Below are 21,262 nucleotides of genomic sequence, written 5' to 3' on the forward strand. Positions count from 1 at the left end.
TGATTATCACTATATGCCATCAGTATGATTTTTTTTTCCTGCCAACACAAAATTTCATCACACATAGAAGACATCTCTCACAGTAAAGAGAAGTAAGTGTCCATTAACCATTTTGGTTTAGTGATGTACAGTACTGTACTTTTTTCTTATTCCCACCACCACCAGATGATTGTTGTCGTAGAAGAGACATCTCCTATTGAAGCAGTTAATTTTGTATTTATGAACTACACATTCATATTATTAATGAGTTCATTGTTTGTCAGCCCTGGGTCAGGTGATGCTGTATGTGGATGGTATGAATGGTGTGATGGAGCATCGTGCAACTGTCCAGTGGCTGTACTCTCTGGTGGCTTCAAAATATCGCCTTGTGGTCAAGACAGCTCTCAAGCTGCTACTGGTCTTTGTGGAATATACTGAGGCCAATGCTTTGGTGCTGGTGGATGCCATACATGCAGTGGATTCATCGAAAGGTATGGCAGAGAAGATGTGAACAGGAATCTAATGGAGAAACTTTGACACTGTGATATATGGCATTGAATTTACTAGGAAGAATCTTACTTTATGTACCTGTAGTCTGGGGTGCACCTGGGGGGGGGGCCTGGGCCTGGGCCCCCCCCCCTTAGCTCTCTGGGTCCTTTAAAAATTTATATATATTTATTTCGATAACAGCAAAACATGAAAAATTGGCAAGTACAAACAAAGAGTAACACATGAGCTAGCAGCTCTCTGACTCTAAACCTGCATATAACATTCCAGTAATTATTGGATTACCTGACCTCACCTCACTACGGGCCCCCCCTTTAGAAAATTCCTGGTTGCGCCCCTGCCCGTAGTAGAAACTTTATAATTTGTTTAGTTCTGTACCAGAAGAAAAAGCATGGCTGTGTAGTTAGTAGTATACGCTGATGTGATTACAGTAAAACCTCTGTATAACGGACTTCAGTAGACCGGAATTCGCTTTTATCGGACTTGAGGAGCTACCGGACTAAATTCCTACAGTATATATTGGAAAATGTCCAATAAAGCCAGAAGCAATCCAGACCACCTGACCACTTCAGTTATGTTCACCGCAATAAGGTAAATAAAAGACATGTTTACCAGTGTACAGTACAGTATTATTAAAAATATTATACCATTTAATTATTGTAGTGAAGGTATAATACAGTACAGTACTGCAGTGGTAGTGAAAACAGTTTAAAAACAATGGGATGCTTTCCCACTGGGACACACACATTCCCTGCTCTGTTTAAAAAGCATATTTTTCTTTGTTAAATATCTACACTGTTGTGTGAAACTGTGAATCATGGTAACGTCATATACTGTAATATAAATAATACAAATAGAACACATATACTGTATATAATGTAGCATGAATTGTTTACATTTATCATAAACGGAAATTAAAATATAATTGATGGCATGTGATGGCAACTCGCCATTTCAGTGGTCCTATATTATTTAATTTCTGCTACATTTAGTGCAAGTGCAGTTCTTAATACATAGTTTGTTCAGACTAAATTATGCCTAGTGGGTATCTTGACTCATTCACTCTGTGTAGGCAGAAATTTAATGTTGAGTTAATACTGGGACTCAACATTTTGCTGACTCCCTTCACGCATGCACACAAGACAGTCCAGTGTTTAAGTTTTTTCACGAGAGATTTATTTTCCAAACAAATGCACGAGGACTAATCTATCTATCTACTGTATAGACCTAGGCTGCTTCCCCCAAGGAAAGGGAGGTAGCCAAGACAGGACGACACACTCTCCATTTGCTCATCCATTCAAACACATTCATTCGCATCTTAGCCCCAAAGGGGAGAACGAACAGATCCTCACCGCACCACACCGCACAAGGGTCAACTGCGCAATGCAATCAGTGACATCCGCAACAGGGCCCGACAGCAGAGCTGGTTTACCCCTGCCACATCATAACAGACGAGGACTAATTCTTAAAATAATGCAATTTAGACTACTTGTGGTCTGGTTAGGTTAGATAAAGTAAGGTACTATAATTGCTTTGAAGGATCTGATGGGGCAACACCACGGCCTTCTCAAACCGTGGCAACACAGGTCTTGTGGTGTGCATGGGTGAAGGGAGTGAGCAAAATGTTGAGTCCCAGTATTTACTCAACGTTAAAAGCCCACACAGAGACTGAATGAGTCAAGATCACACACACCACAGCCAGTCAGGAGGCAGGACGTGTGTGCTGGGCAGTCCCCAGGTCCTGTCCTCCCCCCTTACTGTTTTTTAACCAGCTCATACCTCACTAACCGGTCTAATGTATGGCCCGGCCTGCACTATAGGTGCAGGGAATCTTTCAACGAACGAACGAGTCAAGATACCTACTAGGCGTAATATACAGTCTGAACAAACTATATATTAAGAACCTAACTTGCACTAAATTCGTTTTCGTTTTCAAAGACTCCAACATGCTTGCATGTGTCGGCCTTGGTCACCTAATGGCGGCTCTTCATGCTGCACGATCCATTGCAGCCTCCCTGTTCAGTCCCTTAACCCTGAGATCACACTTAATGACCTCGTCCCATGTCTTTCTCGGTCTACCCCTCATAACCCCACCCCCAATATTAACACTTCTCCCCTTCCTCACCCAGTTATAATCCCCCATCCTCTCCACATGTCCAAACCATCTCAATCTACTCCTACTCATCACAACACCAATACACTCGAGTCCCATCCTACCTCTCAACTCTTCCATCGTAAACCCAGCCCCTCCAGGCCTTGGATGCAGGGACGCACTGCACATCCACCTAATCATTGTCATTTCTGTACGTCTGAGCCAGCGAATATCTTCCTCCTTCACTGCCCAGGTCTCACTACCATACAGCATTACACTCCTAACACATGCTGCATACAGAGACCCCTTAGCACTTACGGAGAGTCCTCTCAGTGTCAGGAGAGGCAAGAGCTTCCTGAACTTCTTCCAACCACTTCTCACCCTAGCCACAGAGCTAGCTCCAGCCCCACCTCCAGCACACGACATGTCTCCTAAGTAACAAAACTCTTCCACACATTCAAGAGATTCACCAGCAAGTTCAATCCTTTCACATCTGACAATCTCCACCTGCTCACCCCGACACGCTGTACACATAAAATCAGCATTATCCCGCGGTCTACCTCTGATACCACTACATCTCTTATGCACCCATTTATCACACACATTGCACAAGATGGAATTACTTCCCACGCCCTTGTGGCAAACTGCACATGGCCACTCTCCCTCGTCTTTGACAGTACCGCCACCAACCCTAGATATCATCATTTTTGTTTTATCTGCATTTACCCTTAAACCCTTGTGTCCCATACCATCTCTCCACTTCTTAGACCTTTCCTCCGCCTCCCTTTCGTTCTCTGCAATCAACACCAAATCATCAGCATACAACAACTCCCACGGGAGTCCTTTTCTAAAGTCACGTGAAAGGGCTTCAAGTACCATGATAAACAACATGGGACTCAAGACTGACCCCTGATGCACACCAACATTCACAGAAAACTCATCACTCAAATCTCCATTCACTCTTACCTGGGTGTGAGCACCCACATACATAGCCATAACCACCCTAACCAGCCACTCTTCCAAGCCAAGCTTTCTCATTGCCCACTTCATCACCTTTCTAGGGACTATGTCAAAGGCCTTTTCCAAATCAACAAAAACAAAATAAAGATCCCTTCTCCTACCAATATATTTTTCCTGAAGCTGTTGAACAATGAATATAGCATCAGTGGTCCCCCTACCTGGCATAAACCCAAACTACGTCTCATCAATATTCACACTTTCTCTAATCATACCTTCTAAAACTCTCTCCATTACCTTCATTATCTGATCTAAAAGCTTTATACCTCTATAATTTCCTCTTTCCAGGGCATCACCCTTCCCTTTATACACATTTACAATTACACTCTTCAGCCAGTCATCTGGGACAACACACTCATAAATAATCCTATTTATCAGGTCAGTGACTAAACTCACCCCTATATCGCCTGAGGCCTTCAACATTTCGGCAATCAACCCAGACACACCTGCTGCCTTCCCCATCCTCATCCTGCCTATTGCCTCACTCACAGTAGCAGTATCAATCAAAGGCCAAGGGCCAGACACTGGATCTGCTGGCTCCAAACCTTCCCTGTCCCAGTCAAACTCCTCATTCAACAACCAGTTATAATGCTCTCTCCATGCATCTTTAATATCCTCACTGTTCACCACTACCCATCGTTTATCATTCTTCACACATTGCTCACCTATAATATCCCGATTATCCCTCTTCACTTGACCTGCCACCCTAAATATCATATTTTTCTTTTCCCCATGATTTAGGTTATCAAGTAATACTCTGTGTGACTCAGACTTTGCCCTGTATACCTCTCTTCTAACCCTCCGCTTGGCAGTTAAATATTCCTCTTTGCTACCACCCTTCTTCCATTCCCGGAAAAGCTATCTTTTCTCTTTAACTGCTGCTTCTACACCCTCATCCCACCACCAAGTTACTTTATGTCTTGGTGGTCGTCTTGTCCAACCGCATGTTACATCAGTAACTCTCAAGAAATTGTTCTTGAGGGCTCTGTACTGTTCATTAACGCCTCTGTCTACAGCTCCCTGTTCAGCCACCACACTCCTCAACTCGCTATAGAAGGCATCTCTTACTACTTGGTTTTTCGGCTTCCATATTTTCCTCCTAGGTACATAAGTCCTCTTTTTCATCACTTGTTCTTTAAGCACCATATCACAAATCAATAGTTTGTGCTGCTGCCCTCACTTCCTATAACTTTAACATCCCTCACTAACATCCTATCGGCCCTCCTATCCAGAAAATAATCTATCTGACTGCTATTTCCCCCAGACTCATACGTAATTAACCTACTGTCTCTTTTCCTAAAATATGTGTTGCACACAATCATGTCCATTGCCTCCCCAAACTCGAGTATCTTTTCCCCTTCTGCATTCCTTACCATGCGCACATCCCCCATGCACTCCTTCATAACCTTGTGCTGCTTCACCTACATGACCATTTAAGTCCCCTCCCAAAATCACTATCTCATCATCCCGCATACCACCCACTACACGTATTAAATCATCCCAAAATCTATCTTTCTCTGCTTCATCCAATCCTGCCTGTGGAGCATATGCCGATATAATTGCAGCTATGTTTCTACCCAACAGAATTTTCACTACCAATATCCAATCGCTTACTCTCAAAACATTCATAACATATTCCACCCATTTCTCAGCAACCATCACACCAACACCTCCATATCTGTCTGTCCCCCCTTGCCAAAACATCTTATAGCAACAGTCCTTCCCAACAATCTGGCTGATCCACCCCTGTACCGGACTTTCTGCAAACACGCCACATCCACCCACCTCCTACTGAAAGCCTCAACGACTTCCCCCTCTCTTCCCCTCAAACTTCCCACATTTCATGAACCCACCCTCATCCCCATGGGTGATTAACTGTCCTCAGGGGTGCTTTGAAACTTATTTTGTTTTGTCATCTTCAGTATTAATAAAGGGGGACAGACATAGCACAGGTCCCACTTCTGCACAGTCCCAGGTCCAGGCAATGGATCTCGGACCCCTAGCCCACCAGCTTACCAGTGGCTGTGGTAGTGGCCTCGGGGCACCCTGCCAGGACAGCTGCAGGGACACCCTCCAACCGCGCCTTGGCACTGCAACTATCCCACCATTATACACTCACAGACAGGGCAGCCTCCTGGGGCGCTACTTCCAGGTTCGGGCCCCTCTCTATTGGGCGGAAGCGGCAGCCTGGGAACCGCAATGCCCTGTACCCTCTAGCACAGGCCTGAGCCCCATCTCGCTCTGGACCCACGATCTATGCCGGCAGAACCCCCGCCACGCCTCCCCCCAGAAGTCTGCCACTAGGTCGCGGGGACAAAGTTTTCTGACCGCATGCCCTTGCTGGTCCCAACCCCTATAATATAGTGGGATACGTTGTGTGAAATGTAAAGTGCATGTGGTGTAGTGCATAGATAGTTAGAGGAAATGTTTGGGAGAGTATGCTGGTCTACTCTCCATGTTACTGTCACACTGAAAAGGTCAGCAAAGGGGGATGGTTAGATAGCTAGTGAAACAGGAGCTCCAGCTCTCCCTATCACCAGCATTCCCATTCCCCTCAGGAGTACTACCCTGTTCGGCCCATGCTACGGCCTCCTCCTACCAGAATGTAGCAGAAATTAAATAATATAGGACCATTGAAATGGCGGGTTACCATCATATTCCATCAGTGATATTTTAATTTCCGTTTATGATAAATATAAACAATTCACGCTATGTTATACAGTATATTCGTGTTCTATTTGTATTATTTATATTACAGTATACGACATTACCATGATTCACAGCTTCACACAACAGTGTAGATATTTAACAAAGAAAAATATGCCTTTCAAACAGCGTGGGGACTGTATTTGTCCCAGTGGTGGTGACATCCACCAGAATACTAGGCTTTTCAGAAGCACCCCATTGGTGCAATCCGGACTAATGTCTGATATATCGGAAAAAGTCCAAGTCAGCTGGGGGAAGTCTGGATGTCGCTTTTATCGGAATTTCGCTTTTTTCGGAATGGCTTGGGCCCCAATTAGTCCGTTATAGTGAGGTCTTACTGTATTTACAGTTTATGGTAAAACACGATAGGAATTACACTTCATCAAGCTTCAGGTAATTAATACAGTACCACCATGCATTTAAAGCAACTTGGTTCTACATTATTTATGTAATTATCTTACTTATCTCAAAGCTGTAAACAGTTGTAGGCATTATATTATGGTACTGTAAAGGATATATGACATGTGAGTAAAAGATTAGATGGTTAATAGAGTAGGTAGGTATTGTATGTTTATTATAGTATAGAATTTTGTTAACATTACAGGTGACGCTCCATGGACGACCATAATGCGTCTTCTGGAAGGTCGTGACAGCTTGGATATGGAGCTGTTGACATATGCCATGACACTGGTTAACAAAACCCTGAATGGCATCCCTGACCAAGACACATACTATGACCAGACTGACTACCTGGAAGAGCAGGGTATTGAGACACTCATTGCTAAGTGAGTTGATCCTGGTTTGCTGTCATTTTGAGTGTATCCATACATTGTATTTATGATGAAAAATGTGCAAGTATAATTCATTAATAACACATCTGGATTAAAAACAAATATCTATCTATCAGTTGCCTGATGCCTTAATCCTGTATGCGGTGGCCAGAAACAAATTGCCTCCATGTCGCTCTGTCTGTCACCATTTCACTACCCTCCCCCCAGCTCACCGTCTCTGGATTGAAAACAAATATCTAACAAGAATCTATCTATCTATTGCCTGACATCTTAATCCTGCATGGGGTGGCCACAAACAAATCACCTCCATGTTGCCTTGTCCCCTGCCATTTTGCTGCCCTCCCCCAGCTCTCACACCCCTCTCTCATATATCTCACCCTTCCATCCATCTCATCCTCAGCCTCCTGCTCCACTTCCCCCCTCCACCTCACTCACATACACTCTCCTCATTATTCACTCACTCTCCATCCTCTCCACATGGCCAAACAAATATGTATCTGTATAATTGATAGTAAAAAGCTATAGTTGTCAAAGTAATGTTTCACGTACAGTAACTCATAAGCAGAAATTTGACATGTGATGGAGACAAATGAAATGTGTGATGAGGTTTGATAGATTTAATTAATTTAATGAGTTGTTAAACATTTACCCTGAGGATAATACAGTATTTCTGTACTTCATACAGTAGTGGGAGTAGTGTTTCAGTGACAGTGTTGAAGATTTTGATGACCTCCGTGGTACATTACATACAGCTTCATTGTATCTTGTTTTTGTTTTGTGATCTCTAGAATACAACTTTTTATTTTTTTTAAAAATTCATTTCATATCCATGCTACTTGCACTATCACTGTATATATATATGCTCACATAGTATGCGTGATCACAGTGCGTGAATGGCATAGTACGCGAAGGATGAAAAATCATAGCTATAAAACTTTGAATGCGTGAGTTTAGCCCACAATATGCGAGGCAGAGGCAAGAAGTGGCCCAAAACTGCTATTTTCACTGACTACGCCACCCCCCTTCCCACACGATGCACCAGTAGTGACTTTGAGGCTTGTGGGGAAGATGCTCAAGAGGAGTCTATAGTAAGTTCTCACCAATAACGACTTCAACAATAACGTTTTCGGCAATAACAGTAAGTTAGAATAGATACCCAGTTTCCATAATAATGTTTGGATTCACTCGAATGACTGTTTTTTGAGAATGCCAAGTTGTTATACTGTCAGTATGTCCATAACAAGATGAAGAATGAAACAGACAAACAAGAAGAGATGAAAGTAATTACTTAAAATGTAAGCAGTAGCGAGGAGGAGATGGAGGATCCTCCCCTCACCACCTCCCCTGACTCGCCTGCTGCTGTCCCCTCCTCCTTCACTGCCCCACCTGACTCACCAGCCTCCTCCTCCTCCACCTCCACAGCCCCACCTTACTCACCTGGCATACCTGCAGCCTCCACTATAATGACTGTTGCTGCATTCTGGAAAAAATGTAACATTTGACATGCCGTAAATTTCTTCATCAAAGCCTGGAATAATACAACACTGGCAACCGTTAAACAAGCGTGGTGCAGCCAGGGTGGCAGTGGGGGCACTCTAAATGTGTTGCCGCACCTCGGAACCCCTGTTATTAAAGTCCATCAGGCCTGTTGTCAACTTTTGTTAATATATCTGTAGTGTATGTCTTAAAAATTTTCTCTTTATTATGTCTCTAAGGGTAAAAAAATGTCGAAGTATGAGGGGGTACCGCCCATATGTGATTTTTCCCATTAGATTATGTATTCACAGTGCGCGATTTCACAGTGCACGAGGACCAGGACCGCCCATCCACTCGCGTACTGTGCGAGCTTACTGTATATAATATATGAATATATATATATATATATATATATATATATATATATTTATACATAGTATATGTAGGTGGGGGCGCTCACCATCCACTCACTTGATGTGGTGCTGCTCTCGAGTGTCTGCCCTTTCCTCTCCTCCATCCTTCTTTCCATCCATCCTCTTCTGTCTTACCTTCCTTCATTCTTTCCTCTTTCTTCTGCCTGCGGGTGACTTTACACTCCCTCTTGTGTCTTTCTTTCCTTCATTCTTTCCTCTTCCTTCTGCCTGTGGGGGACTCTACACTGAGTGACAAGCCAAATGGTTTCCTGTACACCAGGAAACCATATACTATGCTGGGTGGTAACCATATAACCAAATTTTGGCTCCTGGTGGTTTAGTGGGTAATAAAGGTGCTCCAATCGGATTGAGTCGGTGAAGGTTTATATCCAAGGGGTGGTTGGGGTTTATTGCTCACATAATGCCACTCAGGGATGAATGAGGTTGGCCACTCTCATCTTAAATGCCAGGACCAACTTTCCTAGCCTCGGGCTCCTACGCTCCTCATGGGGCAACGTAAGATTAGATGATGGATGGATGGATACACATTTATGTCGCTTGTTCATTTTTGAAGGCTCCAAAATGCTTGCATGCACGTCCTTGGTCACCTGTGGCGGCTCACCATGTTGCTCGATCTCTGGCAACTTCCCTATTCAGTCCCTATATATATACATATATGTGTATGTGTGTGTGTGTGTGTGTGTGCAGTGGTGGGCAGCGCAAACGAAGAAGGACCTTGCGCAAGTGCAAAGTGCAATCCACAGTTCACTACACTGCGCAAGCGCAAGTGCACAATCTGACAAATATTTTGTTTGCGCACTGTCGCAAAGTGCAAGTGCAAACCATTTGGATATATTTGTAGGAATTACTGTGAAATATTGAAATATTTACATAAAATAGCATACTTACTTTTATTTATTATTTTATATTATTTGTAATTTGCACAAGTGAGCAAGGCAAACCATTTGGATATATTTGTGGGAATTACTGTAAAATATTGAGATTTTTACATGAAATAGCATACTTACTTTTATTTATTATTATATATTATTTGTAATTTGCACAAGTGAGCAATCTAATATTTATCTATCTATCTATTGTCAGACGCCTCAATCCCGTTTGGGGTGGCCACAAACAAATCGCCTCCACGTCGCCCTGTCCCCCGCCATTTCACTGCCCTGCTCCCAACTCACACCCCCCTCCCTCATATACCTCTCCACCCCATCCCTCCATCTCATCCTTGGCCTCCCCCTCCCTCTTCCCCCCTCCACCTCACTCACATAGACTTTCTTTGTCAGTCTTTCACCCTCCATCCTCTCCACATGGCCAAACCACGTCAGTGTATTGCTCCTAACGCTTCCTATCACATCCACATCCACACCACAACGCTTCTTTATATCCTCGTTTGTCAGCCTGTCTCTCCATCTGACTTCACAGTCTCCTCTTAAATAACTCATTTCCACTGCTGTCACTCTTGCCTTGTGTCCTTCCAACAACGTCCAAGCTTCACTTCCATACATTAGAGTTAGTATCACAATACTGTCATGTAGTAACTTTTTCACTTCCATGCTCACTACCCTGTTTCTTATCACTGCTTTCAAGGAACCAGCAACCTTTCTTCCCTCCTGTACCCTTTCAAGCACTTCACCCTCCAAACCTCCATCCTTACTCATCGCACTACCCAAGTACTTAAACGTACTCACATTTTCCAATTCCTCACCGTCCACCTCGCTGTACATTCACTGACTTCACCTCTCTCAAAGACCATCATTCACCTTTAGATTCCGTTTCTTACACACTCTCCCAAACTCATCCACCAAGCCTTGCAGCTCCCCTTTGTCTTCTTTCAACAACACAGTATCATCTGCAAACAACAGTACAGGGAGTTTCCAACTACCCTCTCTCACCAGGGCCACTCCAACATCCACTACCCTACCTTGTACCTCTTTTATTACCCCATCCATGTACAGACTGAACAACCATGGAGACATGACACATCCATGTTTCAGCCCAACCATCAAAGAGAAAAATTCACTCAGTTCACCATCCACACGCACTGCAGCCTTAGCACCATCATACATACTCTTCACAGCATTCAACAACTTCCCATCTACTCCATATATTCTTAATACTTTCCACAATCCTTGTCTATTCACCCTGTCATATGCTTTCTCCAAATCCATGAAAACTGCATACAACTTCTTTCCCTTCTCTAGAAACTTTTCCACTAAAGATCTAAGAATGAATATCTGATCTACACAACCACTTCCCTTCCTAAAGCCTCCCTGTTCTTCTCCAACTAATTCCTCTGTTCTTTCTCTAACTCTGTCAATAAGTATCCTACCATACACTTTTCATATTATACTAAGAAGACAAATGCCCCTATGATTACCACACACTTCTTTTTCTCCTTTTCATATGTACAAGGGAATAATTATACCTGACTTCCAATCCTCCGGGACTCTACCTTCCTCCCAGGCCAATCTGCACATCTTCCTCATCCATTCTACTACTGTCTTTCCCCCATGCTTCAGCATTTCACAACACACACTCCATCAATTCCTGGGGCTTTCCTCAATTTAACTTTCTTCATTGCTTCCACAACTTCTATCCTACTGATTTCTTCTTGTCTTCTCACCTCCCTCCTTGTCCCAGCCATTCCCCAGCCACTTATACTCACATTACTTCCATCCTGTATGTTCAACAATACCTTAAAGTGTTCTCTCCATCTGCTCACTTTTTTTCCCTTCTCCACTGGTAATCTACCATTTTTATCTTTCACTCCCCTGCTAACCTCACTTCCACCCTGTCTTACTCTCTTCACCTCTTTCCAGAACATTTTCTTACGGTCCCTCCACTTTACACACAAAATTCCTTCCAAATTCCTCATCCACTCTCTTCTTACTCTCTCTTACTAATCTTTTCACCTCTCTCTTCCTTTCTACATATAACTCTCTCTTCCGCCTCTCAACTTCTTCCACGCCCCTATTTCTTCTTTTGTGCCACAGCCTGTCTCATCTCTTCATTCCATCACTCTGTTCCTTGCACCCCCCACCGTCTTCTCTTCATCCCACACACCACATCACATGCTGCACATATTTCTTCTGTGAATATCTAATATTTAGCTTGCGCAATGTCGCCAAGCACTAGTGCAAACCATTTGCATATATTTGTGGGAATTACTGTAAAATATTAAGATATCTGAACAAATTAGCATACTTACTTTTATTTATTATTATTGTATCTATTGCTAGACCCCTAAATCATGTAAGGGGTGGCCACTGGCCACAAACAAGCAACAAATCGCCTCCACTTCGCCCTGTCCCCTGCCATTTTACTGCCCTGCTCCCAGCTCACACACCCCTCTCATATACTTCTCCACTCCATCCCTCCATCTCATCTTTGGCCTCCCCCTCCCTATCCCCCCCTTCACCTCACTCACATCACTCTCCTGGTTAGCCTTTCACATTCCATCCTCTCCATATGACCAAACCACCTCAGTGTGTTTCTCCTAACGCTTCCTATCACATCCACATCCACACCACAACGCTTCTTCACTTCCCCATTTGTCAGTCTGTCTTTCCATGTAACTCCTCATGCTCCTCTCAGATAACTCATTTCCACAAATTCACTCTTGACTTCTGTCCCTCCAACAAGGTCAAAGCTTCACTTCCAGACATTAGAGTTGGTATCACAGTACTGTCCTGTAGTAACTTTTTCACTCATGGAAGTTCAAACAGAGGAGTGAGCGGGCTGCGAAGTGGAAGGACAGGGAAACAAAGGCTGTGATGTTTCCAGTTTTACTTTTATATGCATTTTCGCAAGACGTTTTATTTAATAATTCAATATAGATATACAATAGCATGTGTAATTCCTTACAAAAATCATTAAAACATATTATTTAAATCAAATATCCACAACCTAATAAATTATTAGGCTGTGGATATTTGATTTAAATAATGTTTTAATGATTTTTGTAAGGAATTGCATATGCTACTCATAATAAATAATGTATTTTTAATTTATTATTATTTACTAATAATAATAATTTTAAAAATATTAAAATACATCATCTCTGTTGAAACATTTTAAGAAATGCTACTACCCTCCATCCCTCCCACCTCCCTCCAGCAGAACCCTTGGTACCCGCCCGAGCCTCCCCCATCCCTTGTCCAGACATATGGGAAGCTCCCAAGACCACGTGTCCCTTGGATTGCGCAGTGAACAATCCACAGAACAGGTGCACAAGCGCAACATTGTGCATGGTCTCATGCGGTGCACAATGCGCAAATGATATTCACCAGAGCGCAACGGTGTGCAATTGTGCTTTGCGCAAGTGGTTGCGCACCTGTCCAGCACTGTATGTGTGTAGCTCATTCAATTTTGAAGGCTCCAACATGCTTGCATGCATCAGCCTTGGTCACATAATGGCAGCTCTCCATGTTGCTTGATCTCTGGCAACTTCCCTATTCAGTCTCTTATCCCCGAGGCTGCACTCAATGACCTCGTCTCAGGTATTTTTCAATTTGCTTCTCACAACCCTACCCCTAACATTAACACCTCTCACTTTCTGCACCCAGTTATCATCCCCCATCCACTCCATATGCCCAAACCATCTCAGGCTACCTCCCCTCATCACAACACCAATACACTCCAGTCCCATCCTACCCCTCAGCTCTTCCATCTTAAACCTAGACTCCCCCAGGCCTCACACTCAAGGACGTACTGCACATCCACCTAATCATTGTCATTTCTGTACTTTTGTGCCTGCGAATATCCTCTTCCTTTACTGCTCGAGTCTCACTACCATACAGCATTAAACTCCTAACACATTCTGTATACAGAGATCCCTTAGCACGAAGGGAGAACCCTCTCAGTGTCAGGAGAGGCAACAGCTCCCTGAACTTCTTCCAACCACTCCTCACTCTAGCCACAGAGCTAGTTCCAGCCCCATAACATGTTTCCCAAATAACAGAACTCTTCCACACACTCAAGAGACTCACCAGCAAGTTCATTCTTTTCACGCCTGACAAACTCCATTTACTCTCCCCGACACACTGCACATATGAAATCAGCATTGTCTTGCAGTCTACCTCTGATACCGCTATGTCTCTTATTGACCCACTTATCACAACACTGCACAAGATGGAATTACATCCCATGCCCTTGTGGCAAATCACACATGGCCACTCTGTTCTTTGACAGTACCGCCACCAGCCCTAGATACCATCTGCATTTACTCTTAAGCCCTTGTGCCCCAAACCATCTCCCCACTTCCTAAATCTTTCCTCTGCCTCACTTTCATTCTCTGCAGTCAACACCAAATCGTCAGCATACAACATCTCCCACAGGAGTCCATTTTTGAAGTCACGTGAGAGGACTTCAAGTACCATGATAAACAACAAGGGGCTCAAAATTGACCCCTGGTGCACACCAACATCCACAAAAAACTCATCACTCAAATCTCCATTCACCCTTACCTAGGTGCGAGCACCCACATACATGGCCATAACCACCCTAACCAGCCACTCCTCAGTCCCAAGCTTTCTCATTGTCCACTTCACCTCTCTAGGGACTCTGTCAGTGGCCATCTCCAAATCAACAAAAACAAAGTACAGTTCCCTTTTCTTTCCTACATATTTTTCCTGAAGCTGCAGAACATTGCATATGGCATCAATGGTCCCTTTGCCAGGCATAAACCCAAACTACGTCTCATCAGTATTCACTCTTTCTCTACTCATACCATCTAGAACTCTTTCCATTACCTTTATTATCTGGTCTAAAAGCTTTACGCCTCTATAATTTCCTCTTTCCAAGGCATCACCCTTCCCTTATAATTCCCGTTTCTTTCCTACATATTTTTCCTGAAGCTGTGGAACATTGAATGTGGCATCAATGGTCCCTTTGCCTGGCATAAACCCAAACTACGTCTCATCAGTATTCACTTTTTCTCTACTCATACCTTCTAGAACTCTTTCCATTACCTTTATTATCAGGTCTAAAAGCTTTATGCCTCTATAATTTCCTCTTTCCAAGGCATCACCCTTCCCTTTGTACACATTTACATTTACACTCTTCAGCCAATCATCTGGGGCAACACATCCATCCATCCATCATCTAATCCTATGTTGCCCCATGAAGAGCGTAGAAGCTGGGGGGTAGGCAGGTTGGTCCTGATTGTATTTATCAGGTCAGTGACTAACCTCACTCCTATATCTCTTGAGGCTTTCCACAATTCAGCAGTCAACCCAGATACATCTGCTGCACTCCCCACCTGCATCCTGCCTGTCACCCTGCACAGTAGCAGCATCAATCAAAGGCCAAGGGCCAAACACTGGATCTGCTGTCTCCAAATCTTCCCTGTCCCATTCAAGCTCCTCATTCAACAACCAGCTGTAATGCTGTCTCCATGCCTCTTAATATCCCCACTGTTCACCACTATCCTACCTTCATCATTCTTCACACACTGCTTAACTATGAGATCTCTATTCTCCCTCTTCATCTGATTTTCCACCTTAAATATCATATTCTTCCATTCCACATGATGTAGGTTACCAAGTAAAAGTCTCCGTGACTCAGACTTCACCTTGTAAACCACTTTTCTAGCCCCACACATGGCAGCCAAATGTTCCTGCTTGTTACCATCCTTCTTCCATCCCCAGAAAAACCTTCTTTTCTCCTTAACTGCAGCTTCTACACCCTTATCCCACCACCAGGTTACTATATGTCTTAGTGGGCGTCTTGTCCATCCACATACTGAATCAGTAACTCTCAAAAGGTTGCTCTTGAGGGGCCCTGTACTGTTCATTAACACTTCTGACAACGTCTTCCTGTTCAGCCACCACTCTCCTCATCTCGCTGTAGAAGGTATCCCTTACTGCTTGGTTTTTCAGTTTCCATATTTTCCTCCTGAGTGCATAGGTCCTCTTTTTCATCACCTGCTCCTGAAGCACCAAGTCACATAGCAATAACTTGTGTTGCTGCACACACTCCTCACTCCCAATAACTTTCACATCCTTCGCTAACCTCCTATCAGCCCTCCTGATCAGGAACTAGTCTATCTGGCTGCTGTTTCCCCCACACTCATGTAATCACCCTACTCTGTTCTTAAAATGTGTGTTGCACACAATCATGTTCATTGCCTCCCCAGACTCAAGTATCCTTTCCCCTTCCTCTTTTCTTATACCATATGCACATCCCCCATGAACTACTTTATATCCTTGAGCAGTTAAGTCCCCTTCTGAAACTACAATCTCATCATTCCCCATATTACTTTCTACATGTTTTAAGCCATCCCAAAATCTGTCCATCTCTACTTTATCCAAGCTTGCCAGTGGAGCATATATATATATATATATATATATATATATATATATATCCATCCATCCATCCATAATTCAGTCCTACATTGCCCCATAAGGAGCGTAGGAGCCTGGGACTAGGCAAGTTGGTCCTGACATTTAAGATGAGAGTGACCAGCCTCACTCATCCCTGAGTGGCATTACGTGAGCAATAATCCCCAACCATCCCTTAGATATAAACCTTCACCTGCTCAGTCCGATTGGAGTGCTGTAATTACCCACTAAACTACCACGCACCAAAATCTGATTACAGCGTATATGGTTACCACCTAGCGTAGTAAATGGTTTCCTGATGTACAGGAAACCATTTAGCTTGTCACTCAGTGTAGAGACACCCACAGACAGAAGGAAGAGGAAAGAATGAAGTAAAGAAAGACAGAAGAGGGAGTGTACAGTCACCTGTAGGCAGAAGGATGAGGAAAGAATGAAGGAGAGAAAGACAGAAGAGGATGGAAAGAAAGAAGGATGAGGGAGAGGAAGGGGCAGACACCCGAGAGCAGCACAACATTGAGTGAGTGGATGGCGAGCGCCCCCACCTACCATTAATATATATATATATATATATATATATATATATATATATATATATATACAGTATAGATAGGTAGATATAGATAGACAGATAGATAGATAGATATTGATAGATATATCATAATATTGCAGGTACATGCACCGAGCAGACAGTGATCTGGACCTCTTGCAACAGTTCACCATCTATGAGGCAGTTTTGGCCTATGAAGATGGTGATGATGTCTGCAGAACACGCACCATTGATCCTTCAATCAGGTACATGTGCTTCCCCTTCGATTTTGTTGATCCACCATTGATTATTATACAGATATCAGATACACATTCTTCACCTTTGATTGCATTGCTTCATCTGTTAGTTGCACATTCATTACCTTTGATTTCCTTTAGGCATACATTAAACTAATATAAACTAATACAGATATAGACCCCACTTTGATGAAATGAGTGTCTGTATCAGGTAAAGATGAGAAAATGTAAGAACTGTACTGTATTAGTATTAGATGGTTTGAAGTTTCTCAGTCATCTATTGCTACCAGGAGTGTAGGCTGGTCATCTACCCATAAGTTTTCTTGGTTATGGTAACCTTGCCTTGGGACTCTATATCTCAGTTGCAGTAATAGAAGAGTGGTTGTTTTACTGATTACCAGTAAATCATCTTTCAGGAGCATACATTTCTTCATGTATTTTCTCAGGTGGTCATAACAACCCCTTCTGTTAGATATGCTGGTTCCTCTTGGGTCTCAGTAACTTCATTTAGGAACAGAACACGCATCACGAATTCTGACTTCCCCTTTACATATATCTGAATGATCTCTCTGTAATCCATGGATCAGACAAGCTCACACTCTTTCATGTTTGTAATTGCTATTTCAGCTCTGTTCTCATACTTTCATATTCATGTACAGTAACCCCTTCGTATGTGGACCATTTGAGCAGATATTGTAGATAAACCCTACTCATATTCAATTAGCTTGATGAAAACATTGATATCCACAGGAAAATTCCAGAAATCAGCCTCCAAAACTCAGGTGCCAACATTCAAAGTCCTGCTTGGTGACGTACGTCAGCATGACCAATGAAGTTTACACTGAATCTTGTACTCTCAGCCATGAATTGGATGGCCCTTTGCTCTCATTCTTATCATAACTAGAGAGCCAACAATCCTAACCCGTACCGTGCTAGCGACGTAGATTTATGTCCCCTTGAAAACTGCTGGTGACATAGATCTACGTCCTGTAGCATTGAAAAGTCATTGCAAGAAGCCAAAGCAAGAAGCCCTTACTTGAAAATGTCGCATACTTGAAAATGTCCATTGTTTTGCCACATATAAAGACAATCTTATTATGAAATGCAATGAGTGTTTCATTTTTCTTACTTATTTATATGATTATGAATATTGTTTTACGGGTACCTTATAAGAAACATATTAATGTGTATAACCTAGACATTACTTATCACTTTTGAATGGTCTTGTCCGTTTGTCAGGTAGAATATAGAGTCCCTTAAATCCGAAATCCCATAAATGGAGGTCCCTTAAATCGAGGTTTGAGTGTAATATCATATCTCGCTAACTTCAGACATTTCTCCGCTATGCTTAGAACACTGATTTATGAGCGCGGGAGGCAAGTGAGTCTTCATAGACTCACAGCTGCTCTGCTGTCTTTAACCTTGAAGGTTTCAGAGTTTAAGTGGTACCAATCTGACTTGATTTGACTTACTGTCTGGCTTTGGTGATTACTTTTATTAGTGCCAGGGATCTTATATTGATGTATTAAACCCATTTACCCACACACACACACACACACACACACACACACACACAATCCAAAATTGGTCCACAAGCTCACATACGCTTTGCTCTCTCAGTAGCCTCGAAGATCGCAGAGGTAGAATGGCGCCAACCTGACTCGATTCGACCAACTTTCTGGCTTTAGTGATTACTTTTATTTAGTGCCAGGGATCTTATATTGATGTATTAAGCCCATTTAACCAGAGAAAAAAAAAAATCCAAAATCGTCTGGCATAGAGGGGTATCATTTTTTTTTTTTTCCAGCATGGTACAGGTTAACAATGTATTTTTAGCTGAGAATGCAAAATTTTATAATTAACCATTCCAAACCATCAATTTCTGTCCTTGTGAATATGACACTTCACATAACATCTCATTCTTTTTCTCAAGTTTACCTGTCAATAACTCTATCAATACTGTACTATCAACACTTTAGTATAGCCTTAATTATCACCCCAGTCAAGTAAAATGTTTATTTCCATGGCTGGTATATACTGAAGCACTTTATCAGTGAGTCCAGACTACGCAAAGTGTTATTATATTTTGAGGTTCTTTGCATGTAGAAGAAGCCAGTCACCACAAGGCACACCATTACCATAGTAACTGATAAATACCCAGTGACCTACGGCACTGGCTGCCTGTATCTTCACGTGTATTTCGCTTGCCTGTCTGGTCAGAATGGTGTGTTTTGTTTTGTCAGCTATGTGGGGGGATTTAATGCAGGATGACACTTGTATTATGCTAAAAAAACAAAACAGTAAAGCAGTTTTGTTGTTTATTGTGGTGTTAAATGCACTAATGAATGGTGTGCAATGGACTCCATTCTACACTGGCTACAAGTGGAGGTAGGGACAGGCCTGGGCAGGTTCCCATGTTGCTGCGGCCCCTTTCATGGTAAATTTTTTCATTTCACTGCCAGACGCCATGTATCCCAAACGGGGTGGTCAAGGCTTAGAGTTAATTGTTTTACAGGGAGGGGCACTAATCCTCCACTAACCCCACTTGACACGTAGGGTTTCATGTAAATGATCACCATATTTACCACTTCGTACAACTCTAATTAATCCCTTTTTATGCCCAGTATGTTTAGAGAGGTTATATGGTTACTACATTGAATGTTAAATATGAGGTGCTTTGAGCCAGAGGGGCGACCTTGCATTTTGCTTATTTGCTTTGACATCTAATTACCAAACTGAATTATACTTTAAACATGTCATGTTTACCACCATTTTAATCGTCTTGGCTAGCACTTTCAAGCTAAACAATAAAATGCATATAAGTATAATTTTACCAATGTATAATTAGCCATGTCAAAGTTTAACAACTAATTACTGAAAATAAGCAAAATGCACAGTCGCCCCTCTGGCTCGGAGAGCCTTATATGATGGGGGGGGTGAGTCAAAAATTTTCAAGGGGACCATTGAGGGTACTTTGGGGAAATTTTTGGATTTTATCATTCCATTTAGCGATACACATAGGTTTCATTGGCACCTTATGTGCAGGTCAATATGCATGGTTAAAATCAAAGATACATTAGCTGCTCAAATGGAGGTGTCAGTGTAATGTACACATATGATCGTCGTAAACCTTGACCTGTTTGACATTTTTCTTCTTAGCCTGTGATATATTTTTTTAAAACTATCAGTCATTAGTGACAGTAATACGGTATTGTATTTTGATTAGCCCTTTTAGTTGGTGCACTAGGGTATTGTATTTAGACTAACATTAGACAGTTTTGTTCAGTCAAGAGAAATCTTAGCAGTTGAAGGGATAATATTTTCTGTACTCTATATGCTGGATGTAGTCTTTTAACTTGATCTAGGACTTTCTTTTATCTCTGCTGCTGCTCCTGCCATTAGTATTAAGGTGCAGATGTTTCAGAATTAGTATTGCATGGAGTTAACTGAGACTGTGGAATGGTTTTGTCACTCATATTTGTCTACAAACTCCAGACAAGTGCCTCGCATCACCTCCAGTGACCGCGACTCTCTGGACAGGAGAAAGTCTCGCCGCCACCACCAGTCACCCTCACCTGCAAAGACTGCCAAGGTGAGAGTGTGTGGATGTTCAGGAGTGTGTAGGGTTGATTGTAACTCTTGTGTTTTTAAAATTGAGAAAGTGAATGCCAAGAAAGTGGCTAGATAGGATAAAAGAGTGTGTGAGGAAGCAGGTTTTGGAAGTTGATGAGACAAGAGAATTGACAGGGAATGGAGTTAGTTAGATGAAGTTTAAGGAGGTGCATATGACAGGGCTTTTGCACCTCTTTCTTTAAGCTGGTAATCAATGAAATGACTTGTCTGGTCTCTTGTTTCTCAAAAGTGCCAGTTCTATCTATCTATCTATCTATTGCCAGACGCCTCAGTCCCGTTTGGGGTGGCCACAAACAAAACGCCTCCATGTCACCCTGTCCCCTGCCATTTCACTGCCCTGCTCCCAACTCACACCCCCCTCTCTCATATACCTCTCCACCCCATCCCTCCATCTCATCCTTGGCCTTCCCTTCCCTCTTCCCCCCTCCACCTCACTCACATACACTCTCTTCGTCAGTCTTTCACCCTCCATCCTCTCCACATGGCCAAACCACCTCAGTGTGTTCCTCA

The 21,262-nt window shown here is 42.8% G+C and overlaps 1 protein-coding gene across 2 annotated transcripts in view; it reads left to right on the forward strand.

The window, feature by feature from the left end:
• The window catches only part of Fhos (Formin homology 2 domain containing), a 370,832-nt gene that overhangs the window by 275,393 nt on the left and 74,177 nt on the right, over positions 1-21,262 (forward strand). For both annotated transcript variants that reach the window (XM_080274704.1, XM_080274705.1), the window contains 4 exons: positions 264-470; positions 6,906-7,086; positions 17,006-17,128; positions 20,615-20,711. In XM_080274704.1, coding sequence (XP_080130830.1) covers positions 264-470; positions 6,906-7,086; positions 17,006-17,128; positions 20,615-20,711 — 608 coding nt within the window. The remainder of the gene's footprint in view (positions 1-263; positions 471-6,905; positions 7,087-17,005; positions 17,129-20,614; positions 20,712-21,262) is intronic.

This window comes from Coenobita brevimanus, chromosome 59, assembly GCF_032717465.1.
Source record: "Coenobita brevimanus isolate Jiangsu-jjx chromosome 59, ASM3271746v2, whole genome shotgun sequence".
Classification (NCBI taxonomy): Eukaryota; Metazoa; Arthropoda; class Malacostraca; order Decapoda; family Coenobitidae; genus Coenobita; species Coenobita brevimanus.